The following is a 21924-nucleotide window of genomic DNA, read 5'->3' as shown; positions in this document are numbered from 1 at the left end:
GGATAGTCAGAGGTTTGCCGGAAGTCAGAGGTTTGTCATGGAGAAGTTCAGGGGACTTTCAGTCCCCCGTTCTCCCTATCGCTGCCAGCGATCACTCATGTATCCCCTATCCTGTGGAGATCCTGTGGAGAGGGGATACATGTATTTTGTAGGACACACTGTAGGTCGCATTTTTTTGGGAGGGGGGATGCTGTATGGCGTTCCCTACAGGGGGGATGGCTGTATGGCGTTCCCTACAGGGGGGGGTGGCTGTATGGCGTTCCCTACAGGGGGGGTGGCTGTATGGCGTTCCCTACAGGGGGGGCTGTATGGCATTCCCTACAGGGGGGGCTGTATGGCATTCTCTACAGGGGGGGCTGTATGGCGTTCCCTACAGGGGGGGCTGTATGGCGTTCTCTACAGGGGGGCTGTATGGCGTTCTCTACAGGGAGGCTGTATGGCGTTCTCTGCAGGGGCTGTATGGCGTTCTCTGCAGGGGGGCTGTATGGCGTTCTCTACAGGGGGATGTATGGCGCTATCTACAGAGGGGGGCTGTATGGCGTTATCTACAGGGGGGGCTGTAAAAAAGGGACTATCTACAAGGGGGGGGTTGTGTGACACCCAGGGGAGGGGGGCCCCAGTCAAACGTTTGCTATGGGGCCCTGTCTTTCCTAGTTACGCCCCTGGCTACAGTCGTATATGTCATTTTGACAATAGAGATCTAACAGCGGTTCAACAACTTGCAATATTACAGCAGTAACAGGACTGCCTGCATTTGGTTTGGGCTTTCCTTTCCGTAATGGTAGGATCAATGTTCATCTTCACACAACAGTCACATTCACGTTGCAGTAGTTGCAATGATTTATAGCATCTTACTCCATCGGGATTCTTATTCCCTCTATATATTTTTTTTATGTATATATTTGCAATATAATGTAGACTGTTTTTTCTTCTTCTTGGGCCAATGGTCATGTTCACAATCTCAAACTTGTGCACTTGCTGTACCACATCGCACTATACTTGCATCTGTACAAAATCTCTTTTATAGTGTCTCTTGTTGTCAGGACTTGTTTTAAAATCAAATAAAAATATTTATTGGTATTAGAGAGAAGGGAACCGCCACTAACTAGAGAAATTCAATGTAAGTTGATGTATCAGATAATAACTGCATTTCTGCTCTGCTGCTACATTTGTCCAAAGAATCCTGTGCATAGCCCCTTCGGGCATTAGTCTAGGCATAACACGTATATCAGTTTTGCCTAGCCTTTTATCGCGTAGTGACCTCCATTAGGCCTCTTTCAGACGAGATATTTGTAAATATCCATAATACGGGTCTGTAATTCAATGACAGTGCATCTGTATGTCATCAGTATTACAGATCCGTATTACTGATGGGCTGTCTTCTAGGGGGATAATTAAAATGCATAAACTCTGTTTTTATAAAATGCGCACATTTTATACGCCCATGTAAATAGCCTCATTTATTAACAATAGCTCCGTATTACGGACAGAAAAAAACGGCTTGAACGCGGATGTAAAATAGAATGTAAAAAGACAGAAATAGTTGATCATTTATGCTGGAGCATACTGAATCCCGGCTAGAGACTAAACAAAGGCCTGGTTCACATCACGTTATTTTGCTTTCGTCGGAGGGTAACCGACAATCTAATATTTGCTCCTTTGTCGGCTGATCGCTGGGCCCTTCCGTTCTATTCCCCTGATCATAAGCCTGTGTAAAAGGGCCTCAACAGGATATAGTCAATCCAATGCTGGCAGTGTTGTAATTCAGCAAGTGAGTGGAAGATATTTATTAAAAATATATAAGATTTTTTTTTTACAACACTTAATGATGAAGAAGGGGGTTGAGTTAAGGCAACAAATGGCATAAACAGAAACAATAAACCCTTATTTAATACCCTGGAATGAAGAGAGAGACCTATTTATAATAATGTCTGTTACATGTGTCTTTTTGTTTACTTGAACGTATTTATTACATCAATTGTGTCCATGAAAGGTGTGGTAGATATCAAGTGACCTAACATGAATGGGGAAATAGGTGTTGTAATTTACTTATGAATCTGAAAAAAAATAATTCTCTTTTTTATGCATGATATAAAGTTGACACCAATGAGAAACCCTTAGTATCCAAAAGTAAGTTATCGTGAGAAGTATAGCCACTAAACACACATCTTTCCATTCTCAGTTTTAGAAAATTGCAACATCCTTCTCACTTCCTGAAAATCAAGCACTTCAATGTCTTATTTTATCTCTAGCATGTAGCAAACTAGTAGTAAAGAACATTTGTATCAGGGTAAGTTCACACGCAGCAGATAGCGGGCTTTAGTCTGTACACTGTATGACATGGGCACAGGAGCTGTGGCCGCGCCATCCGCAGCGGATGCCGGCTGTATTATACATCCGACATCCTGCTGCAATAGCCGGGATCAGAGATTACTCCGTCCCGGCCGTTTAGCCCCTCAGATGGCGACCATGGCATCTAAGTGGCTTCAAAGGCTCCCTCTGCAACTCCATCGCTGATGGGTTGCCAAGACAGATGGAGCCTAACAAAGTCTCCTAGGCTTGCCATGGCTAAATACCTATATTTCAAAGCATTATATCATAATATTTTTCCATGGTTTTATTTTTTCCGTGGTTTTATTTTGAAAAAGTGTTAAAAAAATCCACATATCTGGTATTGCAGCAATCATAAGATCCCATAAAATGAACACATTAATTAAACCACATGGTGAACGACGTAAAAAAAAAAAGGCTAAAACCAACTGCGAAATTTCTTCTTTTTTCCATATCCTATACAAAACTTCACAAAATCGAAACCAAAATAGTTCAATTAAAAAATATGACTCATCTTGTAAAAAACAAGCTCACGTACAGTTACATCGAAATAAAAAGTTATGGAATATAAAAATATATACTACCGTTCAAAAGTTCAGGGTCACTTAGAAATGTCCTTATTTTTGAAAGAAAAGCAGTTTTTTTCAATGAAGATAACATTAAATTAATCAGAAATACATTCTATACATTGTTAATGTGCTAAATGACTATTCTAGCTGAAACGTCTGGTTTTTAATGCAATATCTACATAGGTGTATAGAGGCCCATTTCCAGCAACCATCACTCCAGTGTTCTAATGGTACATTGTGTTTGCTAACTGTGTTAGAAGGCTAATGGATGATTAGAAAACACTTGAAAACCCTTGTGCAATTATGTTAGCACCGCTGTAAACAGTTTTGCTGTTTAGAAGAGCTATAAAACTGACCTTCCTTTGAGCTAGTTGAGAATCTGGAGCATTACATTTGTGGGTTCGATTAAACTCTCAAAATGGCTAGAAAAGGGGAGCTTTCATGTGAAACTCGACAGTCTATTCTTGTACTTAGAAATGAAGGCTATTCCATGCGAGAAATTGCCAAGAAACTGAACATTTCCTACAACGGTGTGTACTACTCCCTTCAGAGGACAGCACAAACAGGCTCTAACCAGAGTAGAAAGAGAAGTGGGAGGCCCCGCTGCACAACTAAGCAACAAGACAAGTACATTAGAGTCTCTAGTTTCAGAAATAGACGCCTCACAGGTCCTCAACTGGCAGCTTCATTAAATAGTACCTGCAAAACGCCAGTGTCAACGTCTACAGTGAAGATGCTGGCCTTCAGGGCAGAGTGGCAAAGAAAAAGCCATATCTGAGACTGGCTAATAAAAAGAAAAGATTAATATGGGCAAAAGCACACAGACATTGGACAGAGGAAAATTGGAAAAAAGTGTTATGCACAGACAAATCGAAGTTTGAGGTGTTTGGATCACACAGAAGAACATTTGTGAGACGCACAACAACCGAAGAGATGCTGGAAGAGTGCCTGACGCCATCTGTCAAGCATGGTGGAGGTAATGTGATGGTCTGGGGTTGCTTTGGTGCTGGTAAAGTGGGAGATTTGTACAAGGTAAAAGGGATTTTGAATAAGGAAGGCTATCACTCCATTTTGCAACGCCATGCCATACCCTTTGGACAGCGCTTGATTGGAGCCAATTTCATCCTACAACAGGACAATGACCCAAAGCACACCTCCAAATTATGCAAGAACTATTTAGGGAAGAAGCAGGCAGCTGGTATTCTATCTGTAATGGAGTGGCCAGCACAGTCACCAGATCTCAACCCCATAGAGCTGTTGTGGGAGCATCTTGACCGTATGGTACGCAAGAAGTGCCCATCAAGCCAATCCAACTTGTGGGAGGGGCTTCTGGAAGCATGGGGTGAAATTTCTCCCGATTACCTCAGCAAATTAACAGCTAGAATGCCAAAGGTCTGCAATGCTGTAATTGCTGCAAATGGAGCATTCTTTGACGAAAGCAAAGTTTGAAGGAGAAAATTATTATTTCAAATAAAAATCATTATTTCTAACCTTGTCAATGTCTTGACTATATTTTCTAGTCATTTTGCAACTCATTTGATAAATATAAGTGTGAGATTTCATGGAAAACACAAAATTGTCTGGGTGACCACAAACTTCTGAACGGTAGTGTATATATATTGATGCATAATTTGTATAGCCAGGTTAACATTATTAATGTCACACAGTGAACGGTGTAAATTTAAAACGCAAAAAAATATGGTGGAATTGCTGGGGGTTTTTTTTTCAACCCTCAAATAAAAAGTTAATAAAGGTTAAGCAAAAACGTATTTGTCCACCAAAAGGAGGCTATTGAAAAAGATACTTCATCACGCAAAAAAATAAGCTCTCATTTGGCTATGTCGATGGAAAAATGAAAACGTTATGGTCCACTGGATGCAGTGATGAAAAAAATGAAAATACACGCTACATTCTCAGAGCCGAAAATAGTTGCATCCTGAAAGGGGTTAATGGCACAACGTTAAAATCCAAACAGGTTAACATGACATAGTACAAAAGTCCGCTGAAAAGGGCCTCCACAGAATAGTACAAAAGTCAGCTTATGTGTTTCAGGCACGCAAAGTGCCCATAGTCGGAGTGCCAAATAATAATCCTGAGTGCAATACTCTGCTGTCAGAAAACAAATGCCTACTAGTATTGATTCTTCTTATAGTGGATTCTCATAATATTATTATTCATTTATTTTATGTTGCTTATATAGTGCCAACATATTCCACAGCGCTGTACATGGTCATCACTCACATCAGTCCCTGTCCCCAATGGAGGGTAATAATCTAATATTTCTATACTACATACACACTTGGGCCAATTTCACAGGAAGGCAGTTAACCTTTCAGTATGTTGTGTGGGAGGAAATAAGAGTACCCGAAGGAAACCCACATAGAAATGGGTAGAAGATAACAAACTCTATGCAGATATTGTCCTTGGTCGGAACCAATAGATGGAAAGTGTTATAGTGTTACTTTTAAGCATTCGATTTTCAAACAACCGAGACAACGAAGAAAACCAAAGTTATACTAAAAAGAGAAAAAAAAAATCTAGGAACTAGACTGAAATATTTAATTGTGTTGCATATATAGGGAGAGTAGTTTTATATTTTCAGGACACCATTTGCTGCAAGTTCACCCTTCCTGTTATGTTCAGCTTGATAACCTCTAGTTAATATGTATCACAGACTGTATAATACATTGTAACTATTAACTTTTTGTAAGTATTGATTATACTTGTGAGTTCTTTTCAAAATCTTTATTAAAAACTATGACCTAATGTAATGTTTTGAACCGTAGATGTACCGGGATCTATGCCAGATGCACAATGGGAAGGTGACCTCAGAGCAATTAAATGGAGAGACATGTCTGACCACGGAGGCTGCCATGGTAATATAATTGGTATCATTATTCCGGCAATATCTAACGTATTAAAATGGATAGAGATAGATTACCATTTTTGACTGAAAATATTACAGTTGTTTCACCTTATATAGTCAATATTTACTCTGAGGTGTCATCTGTTTAGCTAGTCATATCTGATTGACTAGTCTAATATCTGACAAGCCTGTGCTAGGTCCGTCATGACCATGTCTAATATTCAGTTCTTGCCATCAACTGACCTGATGATAACTAATAAAATCCATCAGCACTGTACCCAGTCTCATCTTAACAGTAAAGTGAATCTCCACCTTAAGGCCTTATTCCCATGAACGGGATAATATGCCATGTGACAGCCGTTTTTTTTAACAGTCGTCTCACGGCTGCATTAAAATGAATGTACTTTTATGGGGCTACTCACACGGCCATTTTTTAAACGGACTGTGTGAACGGCCCTTGAAAAAATAGCACATGTCCTATTTTTACCCGTTTTCACGGATCCCTCAGTAGACTCTTGTCTACGAGGGATCTGTGAAATTGGATCCCACAAACCTAAGACTACATTCAACCGACAGTGAAAATGGCTGTGTGATGGCATATTTGTTTAAGAGCTGTTTGTTACACGGTCGTTTTCAGAACAATGTCGTTTTATGGCTGTATTCACACTGCTGTTTTTTTCAATGGCCCATGAATGCTGGCCGTCAAAAAATAGAATGTGTCCTGGAGCTCAATGGATCAGCTTTTAACGTCCGTTTTTTAGGAATCAATTCTCGTCACAGCCGGTAAAAACTGATCCTGGCACTCACAAGAGAACTCCCCGGGAACAGAGCTACTTTAAGTGCTGAGCCTGGGGAAGCACTCGACTTCACTGTCCATATATGGACAGTGATGTCAGGGCTTTCAACTATGGAGTCCCCAGCCACAGCATCACAAGATCTCTGGCCGGGGACTTCTGTCTTGGGAAACCCTTGACGTCACTGTCCATATATGTACAGTGAAGCAGGAAAATTGGCAAGCATAAGGATCTGAGCGACTTTGATCAGGGCCAAATTGTAATGGCTAGACAACTGTGCCAATGCATCTACAAAAAAGCAGGTCTTGTGGGGTTTTCCTCATATGTAGAGGTTAATACCTAATAAAACTGGTCCAAGGAAGGACAAGCGGTAAACTGGCCACAGGGTCATGGGCGCCCAAGCCTCATTGATGCGTGTGGGTAGTGAAGGCTAGCCCCTCTAATCCAATCCCACAGAAGAGCTACTGTAGAACAAATTGCTTATAAAGTTAATGCTGGCTATGATAGAAAGGTGTCAGTATACACAGTGCATCATATCTTGCTGAGTTTGGGGCTGCGTAGCCGCAGACCAGTCAGAGTGCCCATGCTGACCCTGCTGAAACTGTGTACAACAGGAATGTGAGTATCAGTACTGGACCATGGAGCAATAAAATAAGTTTGCCTTGTCTGATTAATCATTTTTTCTTTTACATCATGTGTGCGACCTAGTACGTGTGCATCACTTACCTAAAAAAGAAATGGCACCAGGATGCACTACTTTTGAATTCATTTGGATGTTACTTTCACACATACCATCTACCTAAACATTGTTACAGATTAAGTTCAATCCTTCAACAGGGTAATGCGCCCTGCCACACTGCAAAAATTGTTCAGGAATGGCTTGAGGAAAATTTTTCACGTCTTTCTTTCCATGACTAAAGAAAATGACAATTCAAAAGCTATCTGTATACATGTCAGATGCATGCAGAATTCGGATATTTTTCACTATCTGGATGCAGATGGTTAAAGGGTACACATTTTAAGATATCTGCAACAATCAGTATTGTTTTCCCTGAGGGAAAAAAAATAGGAAGTATTCATCTAGGGGCATAATGGGAATTTCCTAAAATTAGAAATTACAGGTTTATGCAAATGAAGGGGCTTTCCAGCAGTCGATGCAAACATGACATCCTCCCCCCACCCATTCCCTTCCTCACCCGTACAGTAAAATAAGAGAAAAAAAATTAACATTTAAAATAGGGCAAATATATTTTCGACTAATTATCTGAAATCTAATAATTCAGAACAATAAGGATTTTTTTTTAAACATGGCAGAATGCACAGGCCTGGTTGTGAGGGACATGAGGGATAAAAATATTGGGAAGTTTTGCGGTGCCTGTCTTTTCTGCAGATGAGGCACTTATTCTGGGGGTTGCTTCTAGTTGGGTGTTGGGGGAACGGGAGTGATAAAATGTCTTTGTCAATCGTTTGACATCCTCAGACTGTCGGCATTCTCTGGTGTCCTGAACTTCAAATGTGAGGCCTTCAATAATTTTCTCCTGGAAATCCAGGTATGTGTCTCTGCCTCTGTTTTCTTTGTAGAGCACAAAAGAATTGTGGATTGCCACCTGTAACAGATAAATAGCCACTTTTTTGTACCAGGTTTTTGTTTTCCATTTCAATAAATAGGACTGTAAAACCTGGTCGCTTAAATCCACCCCCCCCCCCCATGCACTTATTATATTCGGACACGCTCAATGGTTTGTGCTTGTCCGATGTTGCCCCCCTTTCCCTCACTGCCTCTGTTCCTGCGGTATGAATCGTGCTTAGCACATACACGTCTTTGCGATCCCTGAACTTGACCGCCAGCAATTCCTCAGATGCATAAGCACAGGAGTCCCCCTTTACCATGCGCTTCCCCACTAATTGCTGCGGAAAACTAATTCTGTTTTTGCACATGGTCCCACACGCCCCTGTGTTCGCAGCATGCAAATGCCTAAACAGGGGCATACTTGAATAAAAATTATTGCAGTACAGGTGGGTGGTGAAGCAGAGGCTACATTATCTCCAACAGTATTTTACTGCTGGTGGAAAGATCAGGGAGGCATCCAGGAACCTCTATTGATCAGTCCCACCTTTCATAAATTCTGAAGGTGGTAGTATATCCTGATCTGCTTTCGCGTAATTTGTAAAGCTTAATACCATATCTCGCCCGTTTTGTAACGAGAACTGGACATTACTGCAGAATACGCTGGGGTGGCTTGGTCTTGTTGACCAGTAAGATCTTATGGAGGGCTTTTTTACAATACCCATATTTAGGGAGAGCCCCAAATTTTTTTTAGAAATTCAGGCAAGTTGGTGGGCGTCCGATCTCTGGCATCGGTGGATGAAGGTTTCTGCCTTATATAGTGTGTGGCATATAAATTTGTTTGGTGGCCAATTATAATTAGGAGGTTGTCCGTAATAAATAAACTGAAGTAGTCCATTTGGGCAATATTTGAATAGTCCACTGTTATGACAGGAGTGGCAGTAAATGTGTGTATTCTAGGGGCCAAAAGATGGAGCAGGTGGCCATACAAGAGCCTGATCTGAAGGGACCATGCTGTCCTTTGCTACAGCGCTACTAGGCCCTATGCTTCCATACTCTACAGTGTCAACTTAGTCAGGAATAACGTCCCATGAAGATGAACCTAAAGTAACACTAACATTGTCGCTGCCTAAAAAAGGTTCCATCTCTGATGCCATCTCTGCTGCTGTCTCAGATTCTGACCACAGCATGGCGAATGCCTCCTCAGCGCTATATAACCTCAGGGGTTCGGTCATTTTGACGGAATCAATAGTGTAGTCAACTAGAAGGGTAGATAGATAGATAGATAGATAGATAGATAGATAGATAGATAGATAGATAGATAGATAGATAGATAGATAGATAGATAGATAGATAGATAATGAGATAGATAGATAATGTACTGGAACAATGTGTGACGAGAAGAAAAGAGGCAGGGGATTCGCTGCCAAAAGTCTTCAAAATAAACACAAATGTGATCGCTGTTTAGGTTCTCACAGCGATCACATGATCAGGGACCAACAGATTGGTCCCTGATACTCTGCCCAGTGCCCAGGGCTATTGGCAACAGTGGGGGCACAGGGCTGTGTACACACTATATATTCTATGGAAATGCATGTGATCGCTGTGATTGGTTCTCACAGCAATAGGATGATCAGGGAGCACACAGATTGATACCTTATCTTCTGCCCAGTGCCCAGGGCTGTTGGCAAGAGCCGGGGCACCGGGCTGTGTGCACGCAATCGCGCATGCACACTCTCTGAAGCGCCGTAGTAATTAGTCTTTATTGCGGGCTTCAGAGAGCCCGACCACTGGCCGTAAAATCAAAGCCAGCGGTTGGTAACCAGTTAAAGTAAATCTACCTGCACAGAGAGGGGCCAGGAATGTCGTTGTGCCCTCCAATGGGCATGTTTTTTAGTTTGTTACTTAGTCTTGGTGACTGTGCTGAACAATGCACTGTTCCCAGCAAGGTCCTCCCAGGTGCCAGCTCTGACATCTGCTAATAGACATAAACAAGATCAATACCATATAACGGAAATGGAACATAGTAATCAAAAACAAAGTGCCACTACAGGCCATAAGACCTGGGGGTGGGGGACAGGGTAAGGCAAAGAACTCTTGTTCCAGCCTTTTTATTATATTTAAGACCCCACCTGAACACATGATTGCTTCCTCCTTTGCAGCATAGCAAAAGACAGCCCCGAGTGGCACGAGGGCAAGGATGTATTTTAATGGCCTATAAGTCAAAGGACAGTATTCATCCTGCTCTCCTTGCTGCTTGCTTATTCACTCTGTCTCCATTATTCCCATACTCCTTTACCTTTCCTTGAAGTACAGCAGATTCTCTATGCAAATTCAGGTGCAGCTACGCAGTGGCAGAAAATCCTAAAAAACAAAAACTCAGATTCCTTAAAATTGCAAATGATTTTGCAACTATTGCAAAAATTCTAACTGTGGAAAAAGGCTCTTGTGGTCAAAATATTACTATTTTATAACTGTGTTATTTGTCGCTTTTGCGCATGCTGGAAAAATAAAAGTCAGCCCTCCAGCGATTTATTTTTTTCCTAATATAGATTACAGTGCACTAAATGGAGTTATTATTACTAATTAATTATTCACAGCTCATTTTCTTCCTCTCATTTTAACCTTTGTTCATCCGTCCTCCTTCTGTCACATGAATGCATTGTGACTAACTTTTTAGAGCGTCCTTCCTTGTATAGACCGGAGGTCAATCTCTGCTGCATGCTCTGGTGGATGAGAACTACAGAATGTCATCATCAGCTTCACAATCCCTCCCAGCTCCTCTCAAACTCAGACACCATCCACCTCTCCTCCGAGCGATTGGCTTCACAGTGGCAGGGTCATCATGGGAATTGTAGGCTACAGATGTGCGCGTGAGCTTGCGAACTCGTGCTAAGGGAACCATTTTCACAGCAGGTACAGGGGAAGAGCAGAGAAAGATGGCAGCCGGGCCAGATCACGTGATTACACTGAAATAGCTAATGCAAAAGGATTAGTTGACACCAAGTTAACATACTAGCAAAGATATTTAAAAAAAAAAAAAAAAAAGAATAAATTGCCGGAGTGCAGCTTTAGGTGGAGCCTTGGCTTACATCTCTTTTTTTTCTGCTTGGAGTATTTGCAAAAGTAGGAAAAAATTGGAGTTGCATAACGACCACGATTTATTTAGCTCCAGTTTAACTCAATATGCAGCAAGAGAAGTAGAGGGAATGGCCGATTTAACTTAACCGGACACAGAAAGTTATTGAAGAATATGGGATATTTAATGACATTAATATGATCTGCCTGCAAATGTTATCTGAAATGTGATATGCACTTTAACCCCTTAATGACTGCCCATACGTCTTTTCACGACGGTGATTAATGGTATGGGTGTCGCTGCTCCTGCTCTATGGAAATTACCTTCGAACCCACTCATTTAATCCCTTAGGCCGGGTTCCCATGGGTTGGATACGCTGCGTAAAAATCACGCAGCGTGTCCAACCTAGAACCCGTAGTAGATTCTGTCCGAAAAATCGCACCACATTGCAGGAGGCCGGACTGCAGGAGGAAGGGGAGTGTTCTGGGTAAGTATGTTTTTTTTTCCTGGAGTTGTAAATTTTGTGGGGTAATAGCTGCAAATCCGCCGCAAAAGTTGGAACACTTGGCTTTCTGTTGCGGGTTTTGCATCCCCATTGAATTCAATGGGGAAAACCCACACAACAGAAAAACAAAAAAACACCGCAGAAATTGACATGCTGCGGAATTAAATTCCGCATCGAAGGTCAATTTATTAACGTTTACGCTGCAGTTTTTTCCGCAGCGTGGGCATGAGATTTTCGAAATCTCATCCACTTTGCTGCTACTGTAAATGCTGTGAAATTTCCGCACACAATTCCGTTGCGGAAATTCCGCAGCTTTTACGCTACGTGGGAACCCGGACTTAGATGCCACGGTCAATAGCCACTGCAGCATTTAAGTGATTTCAAGGGAGGGGACTCCCTCTGTCACCACATGGGCATCACCGCGACACAATCGCGGGGTGCTGATGGCTTCCATGGCAGCTGAGGGACTAACAAAGTCCCCCAGGTCTGTCATCAGTGTATGCCCAATTTTACACTGACAGCATAATACACTGCAAAGAAAAAGTAAAAAATAAAGTTACTAATAAATAAATGAAAAATCCTAAGTGAAACAACGGCTGTCACACAGACCTATACAATTCAATGTGGCCGTTCACACGGCCGTTGTTTCAACGGACCGTGTGAAGGGTCCGTGAGAAAATAGGACATGCCTATTTTTTCACACTTCACCCACCCCTCCATAGGGGTTTTTCACGTCCGAGATGCGCAATGCCCGTCTGAATCTAGCCTTAACATTTTCTCACAGTCCTATATGAAATCATAGCTAACAAACTCATCCTTACCAATCCTCCTATATTGTCCAGGAGTCCCACAAATAAAATGTAGACCTCCTGCAGTTGCAGCAGAGCAGGAAAGAATACTGCAAAGCTATGAGTCTGTTCACCTGTGTGGCGAGTCACCGAACAAAACACATTCCAAACGCTGATCTTTGCTAACAAAAATTAGTGCCAGAAGAGGACATGACATGTGAGAGGCCATTTGCGGAGACATTATAGTGAGGAGGACATATGTGTTGTTGTTTTTTTAAAGTGTACCTATACTTTTAAAAAAAAATTGACATGTCATAGTGACATGTCAGAAGCTTTGATCAGTGGGGGTCCGGGCACTGAGACCCCCAACAATCGCTAAAACTAAGCGCTCATGTGAACACTGTGTCGCTTTGTCTCTGACCGGCTTTCCTTAGAAAGAGCGAGCGGTGTACGGGCTCAATAGAAAGTCTATGGGTCCGTACACAGCCCGCTAGGCTTTCCTGAGGAAAGCCGAGCAAAAACAAAGCGGCACAGCGTTCTCCTGAGTGCTTCTGTAGCTTCGTTTTAGCAACCGGTGGGATCAATATGACATGTTAAAAGTTTTTTTAAAGTATACGTAGGTATACTTTAAACGTATCTGCTATTATTGCTTAGGTGGCACTATTTTGGCAGGCACCATACTGCTTAGGGCCTGTTCACATCAGCATTGGCTTTTCATTCCGGGGTTCCGTCTGAGGTTTAAAACGGAAACCTGCCGGAATGGTGACGAATGGAAACCATTAGCAATGTTTCCATCACCATTGATATCAATGGCGACTGAAATGGAAGCTGTGGTTTCAGTTTGACTTTCCGTTGAAGGGTTCACCCGACGGAACCGCGGAACGGAAAGACAACGCTGATGTGAACAGGCCCTTAAAGAGGCTCTATCACCAGATTCTAAGTGCCCTATCTCCTACCTAATCTGATAGGCGCTGCAATGTAGATAACAGTGGTTTTTATTTTCAAAAACAATCATTTTTGAGCAAGTTATGAACAATATTAGATTTATGCCAATTAGTTCTTAATGACCAACTGGGTGTTTTTTAACTTTTTACAAAGTGCGTGTTGTAAAGCGAAGTGTATGACACTGACCAATCAGTGTCATGCACTTCTCTTCATTCATGCCCAGCTTGTTTCACCGCACATCGTGATCTCAAGAGATCACGCTGTGATGGGACTTCCTCCCACAGGTCCTTCATCGGAGCCATGGAAGACTTAACAGACATCGCATCAGAACTAATTAGCATAAATCTAAAATTGCTCATAACTTGCTCAAAAATGATAGTTTTTCAAAATAAAAACCACTGTTGTTATCGACATTACAGATTATGTAGGAGATAGGGCACATATAATCTGGTGACAGAGCCTCTTTAAGATAGGTGCCTTGGACTATAGGTCAGTGTAGGGTAAATGCAGGTCAGGGCAGGAATACTTGTTCTGCTCTCTTCCTGGCCCCAACCTTTTTTAAGTTTCATTGTTACAGGTCACTGAGAGGACACTAGGGGAGAAGGGGTTGTGAGTCTATATAAATTAAAGCACACTTACCTCAGGTCTCTTTCCAGGCTGTTCCAGCAGAAAATTGCCCACCATCCCTCCCTGGTTGTTTTTTGCTCGTTTTCTGTTGATTGCATTTTATTGTTGTCAATTTACTGTATTTTGATGTCACAGCTGGCGGTGTTTTGCTTGCCTAGCAAGCTGTTTATAGCCATTGCATGTCACATGTCCACGGCAAAATATTGCTAGGACATATAAGGATGGTTTGCTGCCCATTGTAGCTGCGTCGGTGGATGTTGTCTATCATACAGTGCCCACCAAAAGTTCCGGAACACCCTGGGGTAAGCGGGGGCTGCAAAATCTTAAATGGCATGGGGGGTCCAGTGGGGGCTCATTTGAAAGCTCTTTTGAATAGGAAAACAATGCCACAATTGATTTTGAGATCGGATTTTTTTTCGCTGAGATATTTTACTTTAACGTTATTATCTACATTATCGGCTAGCACTGGTGTTAGCATTACCCAAAATGTACCGCGCAGGTAAAATCCTAAATGTGTGTGGGCGCGTGTGCGTTTGCGTGTGTGTGTGTGTGTGAGAGCTTGGGAATGTCACATCCAGGTGACTTTAAATTACGTATTATTACAATCGGCCTTGGCGTTACAAAATTGACCTTGTCTACAACTGTAATTTCATGTGTACACATTTCAGTAGTCGCTTGTGAATTTCAGAGAGCGCTAATTCGGAGAGTAATTTTCATTTTTGTACGTTTCTATTGTCTTATCACAAAATGCATTTGACCAAAACGGAAAGGATCACTTTATTGATGATGAGAGGGTATGGCGAAGAAAAAATAAGTTCTTATCGAGAACTAGCGGCTTTATTCAATGCCACTTATCCTATCCGTGATCCAATTTCATTGTCAACTGTTAAAAGAACTGTTCATCGTTTCCAAATAACCGGTTCAATTACCCCTTTACGACGAAGGACGGATATATCCGTCCTGTGCAGGTGCTAGTTCCCGCAAAAGGACGGATATATCCATCCTCTGATCGTGTGGGCACTGCGAGTGTACACATGCGATCAGCGGTAGGAGCACGGCTGTTATACACAGCCTGGCTCCTGCTGCAACTGCCGGAATCGAAGCGCGCTCCGATTCCGGCAGTTTAACCCATTAAATGCCGCTGTCGATAGTGACAGTGACATCTAATGTGTTTAACAGAGGGAGAGAGCTCCCTCTGTCACCCCATCGGCAAAGAAATCGTCAGGTTTCCATGGCAGCCGGGGGCCTAACAAAGGCCCCCAGGTCTGCCTTCAGCAAATGCCTGTTAGGCCATGCCGGAGGCATGCCTAATAGATTGCCTGTCAGTTTTACACTGCTAGGCAATAATGCTTTGGTAAACTAATTATACCAAAGAATTATATATGCGATCAGCGTAGTGAAGTCCCCTGGTGGGACTAAAAAAAAATGTAAAACAGTTAAATAAAGTTTGTGAAAAAAAGAAAAAGAAAATTTCAGTCAAAATAACATAAAATGTGGTTTTATTTAGTAAAAGTGTCAAAACAAATAACACATACACATATATGGTATCCCCGCGATCGGATGAACGGCGTCCAAAACAAACGCAAAAAACAACGGCAAAATTTTCTCTTTTCTCCCATTCCCCCCATAAAAAAATGTAATAAAAGTTATTCTATAAGTCTTATGTACCCCAAAATAGTACTAATGAAAACTACACATTGGCCCGCAAAAATCAAGCCCACATACGGCCACATTGACGGAAAAATAAAAAAGTTACGACTCTTGGAATTTTTTCCAAAAGGGTTTTTATTGCGCAAACGTAGAAAAACATATAAAACCTTTACATATTTGGTATCCCCTTAATCGTGCCGACCCATAGAATAAAGGTAACATGTTATTTACGCTGCATAGTAAACGGCGTAAATTTACAACGTGAAAATCAATGTTGGAATAGCTGCTTATTTTCAATTCTCTCCTAAAATAAAGTTAATAAAAGTTAATCGATATATTATAAGCATCTAAAAATGGTGCAATTACAAAATACAAATCGTCCCGCAAAAAACAAGCCCTTATACGGCTATGTCGACGGAATAAAAAAAAAGTTCCGACTCTTGGAATGCGACCGTGAAAAAACTAAAAATAATCCTTGGTCATTAACGCGCAAAATGGCCTGGTCATTAAGGGGTTACAGACACACCAAGGAAGACCCAAACATGCTAGTGATGATGAAAAAGGGTATGTTCACACGCTTAACCAAAAACGTCTGAAAATACGGAGCTGTTTTCAAGGGAAAACAGCTCCTGATTTTCAGCTGTTTTTTTGAGCAACTCGCGTTTTTCGTGCCTTTTTTGAGCTGTTTTTCAATAGAGTCAATGAAAAACGGCTCAAAAAATGGCTCAAGAAGTGACATGCGTAAAAAAAACGGTCTGTCGGAACAGAACGCCATTTTCCCATTGCAATCAATGGGCAGACGTTTGGAGGCGTTCTGCTTCTGATTTTTCAGCCGTTTTTCGGCCGTTTACGGCGCGAATAACGGCAGAAAATAAGCCGTGTGAACATACCCTTAGATGTTCTGCTCACTGTACAGGATAATCCTCATACATCTGTCTCGAGTGGAGCACAACAAGTGACTACCGAAATGTGTACACATGAAATCATGTTACAATCGTAGACAACGTCCATTTTGTATCGCCGAGGCCGATTGTAATAATACGTCATTTAAAGTCACCTTGATGTGACATTCCCAAACTCACACGCACACTCGCCCACACACATTTAGGATTTTACCCGCGCCGTACATTTTGGGCAATGCTAACACCGGCGGTAGCCGATAATGAAGATGATCACTTTAACATTAAATATCTCAGCGAAAAAAAATCCTCAAGAGAACAGCAGGAACCACGACTGCGCGTTACTGGCTGTATAACAGAACAGCCCATACATGGCATGTCACTAGTGACGTTTCGTATACCAGGAAGAAAATTTGAATAGTTAGACCACGTAACAGGTATACGATGATAAACACAGCGGGCAGATAGTGACGTCACCAGTCATGTGCCCCATGGCAGCATCGGGAAACGGGGCCAATTTTGAAACTAAGTATATTACAAATGTATTTACATTCCCAAGTGTAAAGCATTAACTCATTCAAGTTTTAACTCGGAAAACCCCTTTAGGGCCTGTTCACACAGAGTTTTTTTTACACGTTTTTTTGACACGGAAACCGCATCGGAAAACGTGCCAAAAGATGTCCGAAAATGCCTCCCATTGATTTCAATGGGAGGCGGAGGTGCTTTTTTCCCGCGAGTGGAAAAACCGTCTCGAGGGAAAAAGCAGCGTCATCCCCTATCTTTGGGCATTTACGTCTCTGACCTCCCATTGACATCAATGGGAGGCAGAGAAAGCGTATTTCGCGGCGTTTTTCGCGGGCAAAAAACGATGCAAAAAACGCTGAAAAAAACCCGTCAAACAGCGTGCAGATGGAATTTTGAGGCATAATTTCTGCCTGCAAATAACTCCGTGCGAACATAGCCTTAAGGGAATATTCAAATCTTATGTGTTTATTGTGAACCTACGTCAGGGGAATAAGACCTGTGAGAGTTACTTCATGCAGCCTGTGGTTATCTTAGCATAGTGCAAAAACAAAACAATATCCCAGGTACAACATTCATATTATTTATCCTATCTCCCGCCCCGAAAAAGACGATAATACAGACAAGCATCGCACACTTTCCATGTTCAGACATAACTATAACTTCATTATTACAGCTGTTTTTATTTGCGAAATTGAATAAAATGTTATTTGACACTGAAATCAATACACTGTTCTTGGAGCAAAGCCACGGTCTGGAATGATTAAAGGGCATTTCCTCCTAAAATAATCACTAGTAATGTCACGCTGTCAATGGTTTTTCTTTTTACCAGTTAGGGTATGTTCACACCAGCTGTTTTCGGCCATTTTTCGGGCTGTAAACGACCCAAACAAATCAGAAAGCAGAACGCCTACAAACATCTGCCCATTGATTTCAATGGGAAAAACTGCGTTCTGTTCCGATGGGGCATTTTTTACACGGCCGCTTTTCAACGGACGCGTAAAAAAACAGCCGCGAAAAAGAAGTGCATGCCACTTCTTCAGCAGTTTTTGGAGCCGTTTTTCATAGACTCTATAGAAAAACAGCTCCAAAAACGGCCGTTAAAAACGCAGCGAAAAACGCGACTTTGAATAAAAAAAAGTCTAAAAATGAGGAGCTGTTTTCCCTTGAAAACAGCTCCATATTTTCATACGTTTTTTATTTTGTGTGTGCACATACCCAAACATTGATCGGTGTCTGATCGGGGAGGTCTGCGTACTGGGACCTCCTGCGAAGAAAAAATGTGTGTATAGAGGGAAAATTATTTCAATAAAAATTATTTTGAGGTGTTTCTTAGTTATATCTTTCCCTGTGTAGCACTGCAGATCTGCCAACTATGCCGTAATATGGGAGTGAGGTATACATTACGAAATAATCCCTTGTGAAAACAAGCATATTCGTGTTCTACAGATCCTGAATAAGCTGCCAAAAGTATTGTATGGGTCCCTTCTGAAGTTCTGTTTGGGCACAGAGCGGATATGGATTCCAGGAGGAGAAAAATGGCGGCAGGCTCAACACATATTATTGACAGTATTCTCAGCAACAAGAATTCCTTCTCGGGGAGAATACTGTGGCACATGGAAGTACCACACATTGCCACTCGGACTGCTATATAGGTTTTTCCACTGTGGACCCAATTTGGAGTCTGTGTACCTTCATGCACAGTGTGCATGAGGTCTTACAAGGCAGGTTTAGGGTATTTCACACACAGCAGATTTGTTACAGAAATCTCGGCAACTTTCCTATTCCTCTGAATGGGGATTGCAGAAATCCATGCACATGCTACAGTAACAACCCGATTCAGATGTATGGAATGAATCTTCAGTTGCACAAATTTCTGAAACAAATCTGGCGCTTGTGAACATACCCCTGCTCTTCAATAATTTAGGAAAGGTAATTGACAACTACTTTAAAATTTGTATCGGCCATATTGGTTGTCACGCAGCCTTCCCATGCACACGACAGTATTATCATCTATCCCAAAATACTGTCCGTAAACACGGATCCATAGGCATCTGTATTTCATCCGTATATTCGGAAGGGTGTCCGTAAATACGGTCCGTATTGCATCCGTATATACGGATCCATACAAAAAGAGGGAGGTTGCAAATGATGTCATCAACGTTTTGCCTAGCAATGCTTCCGTAAATACGGATGGTTTACGGATGCACATCAGTAGCCGTCCGTATTTACGGAAGCACCCGTAGACTTCTATGGGAGAGTCCTTACCGTAATTACTGACAAGAATAGGACAGGTTCTATAATTTTTTCAGCACGGACACCCATCAGTAAAAATACTGAAAGATGTCCGTGGCCAATAAAAATTAATGGGTTCGTAATTACTGATGAAAAATACTGTCATGTGCATGGGGCCTACGACTAAATTACTGTAATTATGGATGAAATTGCAAACCCATTCATTTCTTTTGGCCACAGACACCTTTCCGAATATTTACAGATATGTGCCTGAGCCGTAGAAATGATCTGCAAAATATAGAACTTGTCCTATTCTTGTCCGCAATTGCGGCAGACTTGCCCATAGAAGTCTATAGGCACTTTAGCAATAGCGGACGGCTACGGATGTGTATCCGTAGCCGTTGGATCCGTATTTGCGGACAGTGAAAACTATCACGGTCGTGTGCATAAGGCCTTATAGCAATGTTTATACAAAGAAATTCAACTATTTTTTCATTAATAATTCGTTAAACTGATAAATATGTTTCCAAGATGTCCTGTACATTTTGCAAACTATGAAAAATATCTTTATTGATCAGAAAGGATATTTTTTTTTAACCAATGACATACAGATTATCAGCCAGAAACCTAATTATAAGTCTTACTGGCTGAATTATCTGTGGCCAGTGGCAGTTTTTATGCAATGTATTACATTTTTGCCAGATAAAAAAAAAAAAAAGATAAACATAAATAAAGATAAATATAAAATTGTTGACTCATAGATATGATGGTACAAGCGATATAAAAATAAAAATGTGAGCAATACATTGAAAAAAAATAAAATTCATTTTTTTTTCATTGTCTTTCCTAGGCCATTATATCCGAGATATCTGCATCTATGGAACAGGCGACCTGCAGTGGTTAATGAATTCTAATAGCATTTTTGCTAACAAGTTTGAACTGAAATCGTACCCACCAACAGTGGAATGCCTAGAACTGAAAATTAGAGAGCTAGCTCTAAATCAGAGCGAGGTCACCGTGCTGCCTGACTGGTACTTGTAAGCAGAACGCTCAAGAAAAAAACAGCATGAAGAATTGATAGATGTGCTCTAAATATGGAAAAGCAGCGAAAAGTAAACATCTTTCTCTTAAAAACTGTCCTTAAAAGGCAATTTGAGGCCAAGAAGCAGATATCATCAAGCAACTTCCTCACGAGTAAGACTTTAATTAGTCAAAAGGCATATCAGGATTTTCCGACTGGTAGTAACAAACTATGTGTTGCTGCTAAAAGATGTGATTCTGTGGAAACGGATTGCATCATAGTAATATATTAATTTTTTTACTGTATAAACCGTATATTAAACAGAATTACGACCATTTATAATAATATATAAATTCCTCACTTTACAATATTCATTTGTTTCAAAGCCACCATTGTAAAGTTAAAATATATCTCTGAAGTAAGAAAAAAAAGTAGTAATAATATACATCACAATACATTATATAATGCAGCAGGCACATGAAAATTGTAATATAGGGTTATTTGGCGTACTATCTGCTCTATACTGCGCAACAAAGCCACTGATCCACTTCTTCCACCAAACAGGAGAACTTCTGACAACACTTCTCTAGAGCTGCGGTATTAATACGCACATCACTGGTTGGCCGTTCGCAGTCAAATGCATTTTCTTTAGCTATTGCATGAACTAAACTACTAGCGCCATTGTAAACAGAGTATGTCCTCAATTCACAATGGTCAAGGAAGGTCTATTGTAGGAGGAAATTATTGTAAAGTGAGGACATTGTAAAGTGCGGGTTTACTGAACATCATATCCTCTTTACAATGTGGTCCAGGAATTGTTCAAAGACGGAGAGAAAAACACTCTTACGATAATTGTGGTAAAGATGTGAAACTTTCCAATGTGGAGAGTCATTCATTGCCAGTAAAATTAGTCAGAATAAATTACAGATTTGTTCCAGTAAATGTTATGAAGACCTGATACATTTCACAGAAGAAGAGCATTTGATCTTATAGAAAATGACAAACACTCTTATTCACACATTCATAATCACACAACTGTGCAAATTTTTTTATATCATTAATAAAAATCTCCCCTGTTGCTTAGGCCTTAAAAGATGCAGGACCTGTTAAAACGGAGTATCCTTGCCCCTTTTCAGGGTAATCCACTATTAACAATTTAAAGAAGCACTCCAGCATTTATTTTTATTTTTTTGCCTATATAGTGCATCATAGGCTATTATTGAAGAATAATTTAGAGGCTCCTGTGTATGCCTTGGGTATACCTGTTTTATTTGATGGGCCATTTATGGGTTATCTGAATTCTTGGTTTCTTCTTCCCCTCTCATATGATTCTCCTACTGTAGCTTACATTTCCTATGATGCCTCTGGCTTTTCAGAGGGGGCACTGAACTTGTTCTGCTCTGAGTCCTATCTAAGTAAGTGATAGATCAGTGATATATAACTCCTTTCTCCTAACACAGTAGAGTCTCAATGTATTCTTATGTGATGCAGCTTGAGTCTGTCTCCTCTGCCTCCTTCTTGTGAAA

General features: G+C 41.1%; 1 protein-coding gene across 2 annotated transcripts in view; it reads left to right on the top strand.

Moving 5' to 3' along the window:
- The window catches only part of LOC142651666 (N-acetyllactosaminide beta-1,6-N-acetylglucosaminyl-transferase-like), a 58162-nt gene extending 37419 nt beyond the window's left edge, over window positions 1-20743 (top strand). Inside the window, exons 2-3 of one of the 2 annotated variants that reach the window (XM_075826648.1) lie at window positions 5687-5776; window positions 20228-20743. In XM_075826648.1, coding sequence (XP_075682763.1) covers window positions 5687-5776; window positions 20228-20418 — 281 coding nt within the window. In that variant the 3' untranslated portion in view covers window positions 20419-20743. The remainder of the gene's footprint in view (window positions 1-5686; window positions 5777-20227) is intronic. The other variant, XM_075826650.1, reaches the window with a different exon arrangement.
- Window positions 20744-21924: the final 1181 nt, after the last annotated feature.

The sequence above is a fragment of the Rhinoderma darwinii genome, chromosome 5 (genome assembly GCF_050947455.1).
Source record: "Rhinoderma darwinii isolate aRhiDar2 chromosome 5, aRhiDar2.hap1, whole genome shotgun sequence".
Lineage (NCBI taxonomy): Eukaryota > Metazoa > Chordata > Amphibia > Anura > Rhinodermatidae > Rhinoderma > Rhinoderma darwinii.
Note: the sequence above shows the minus strand (reverse complement) of the source record. Positions and strands in the feature narration are given on the sequence as shown.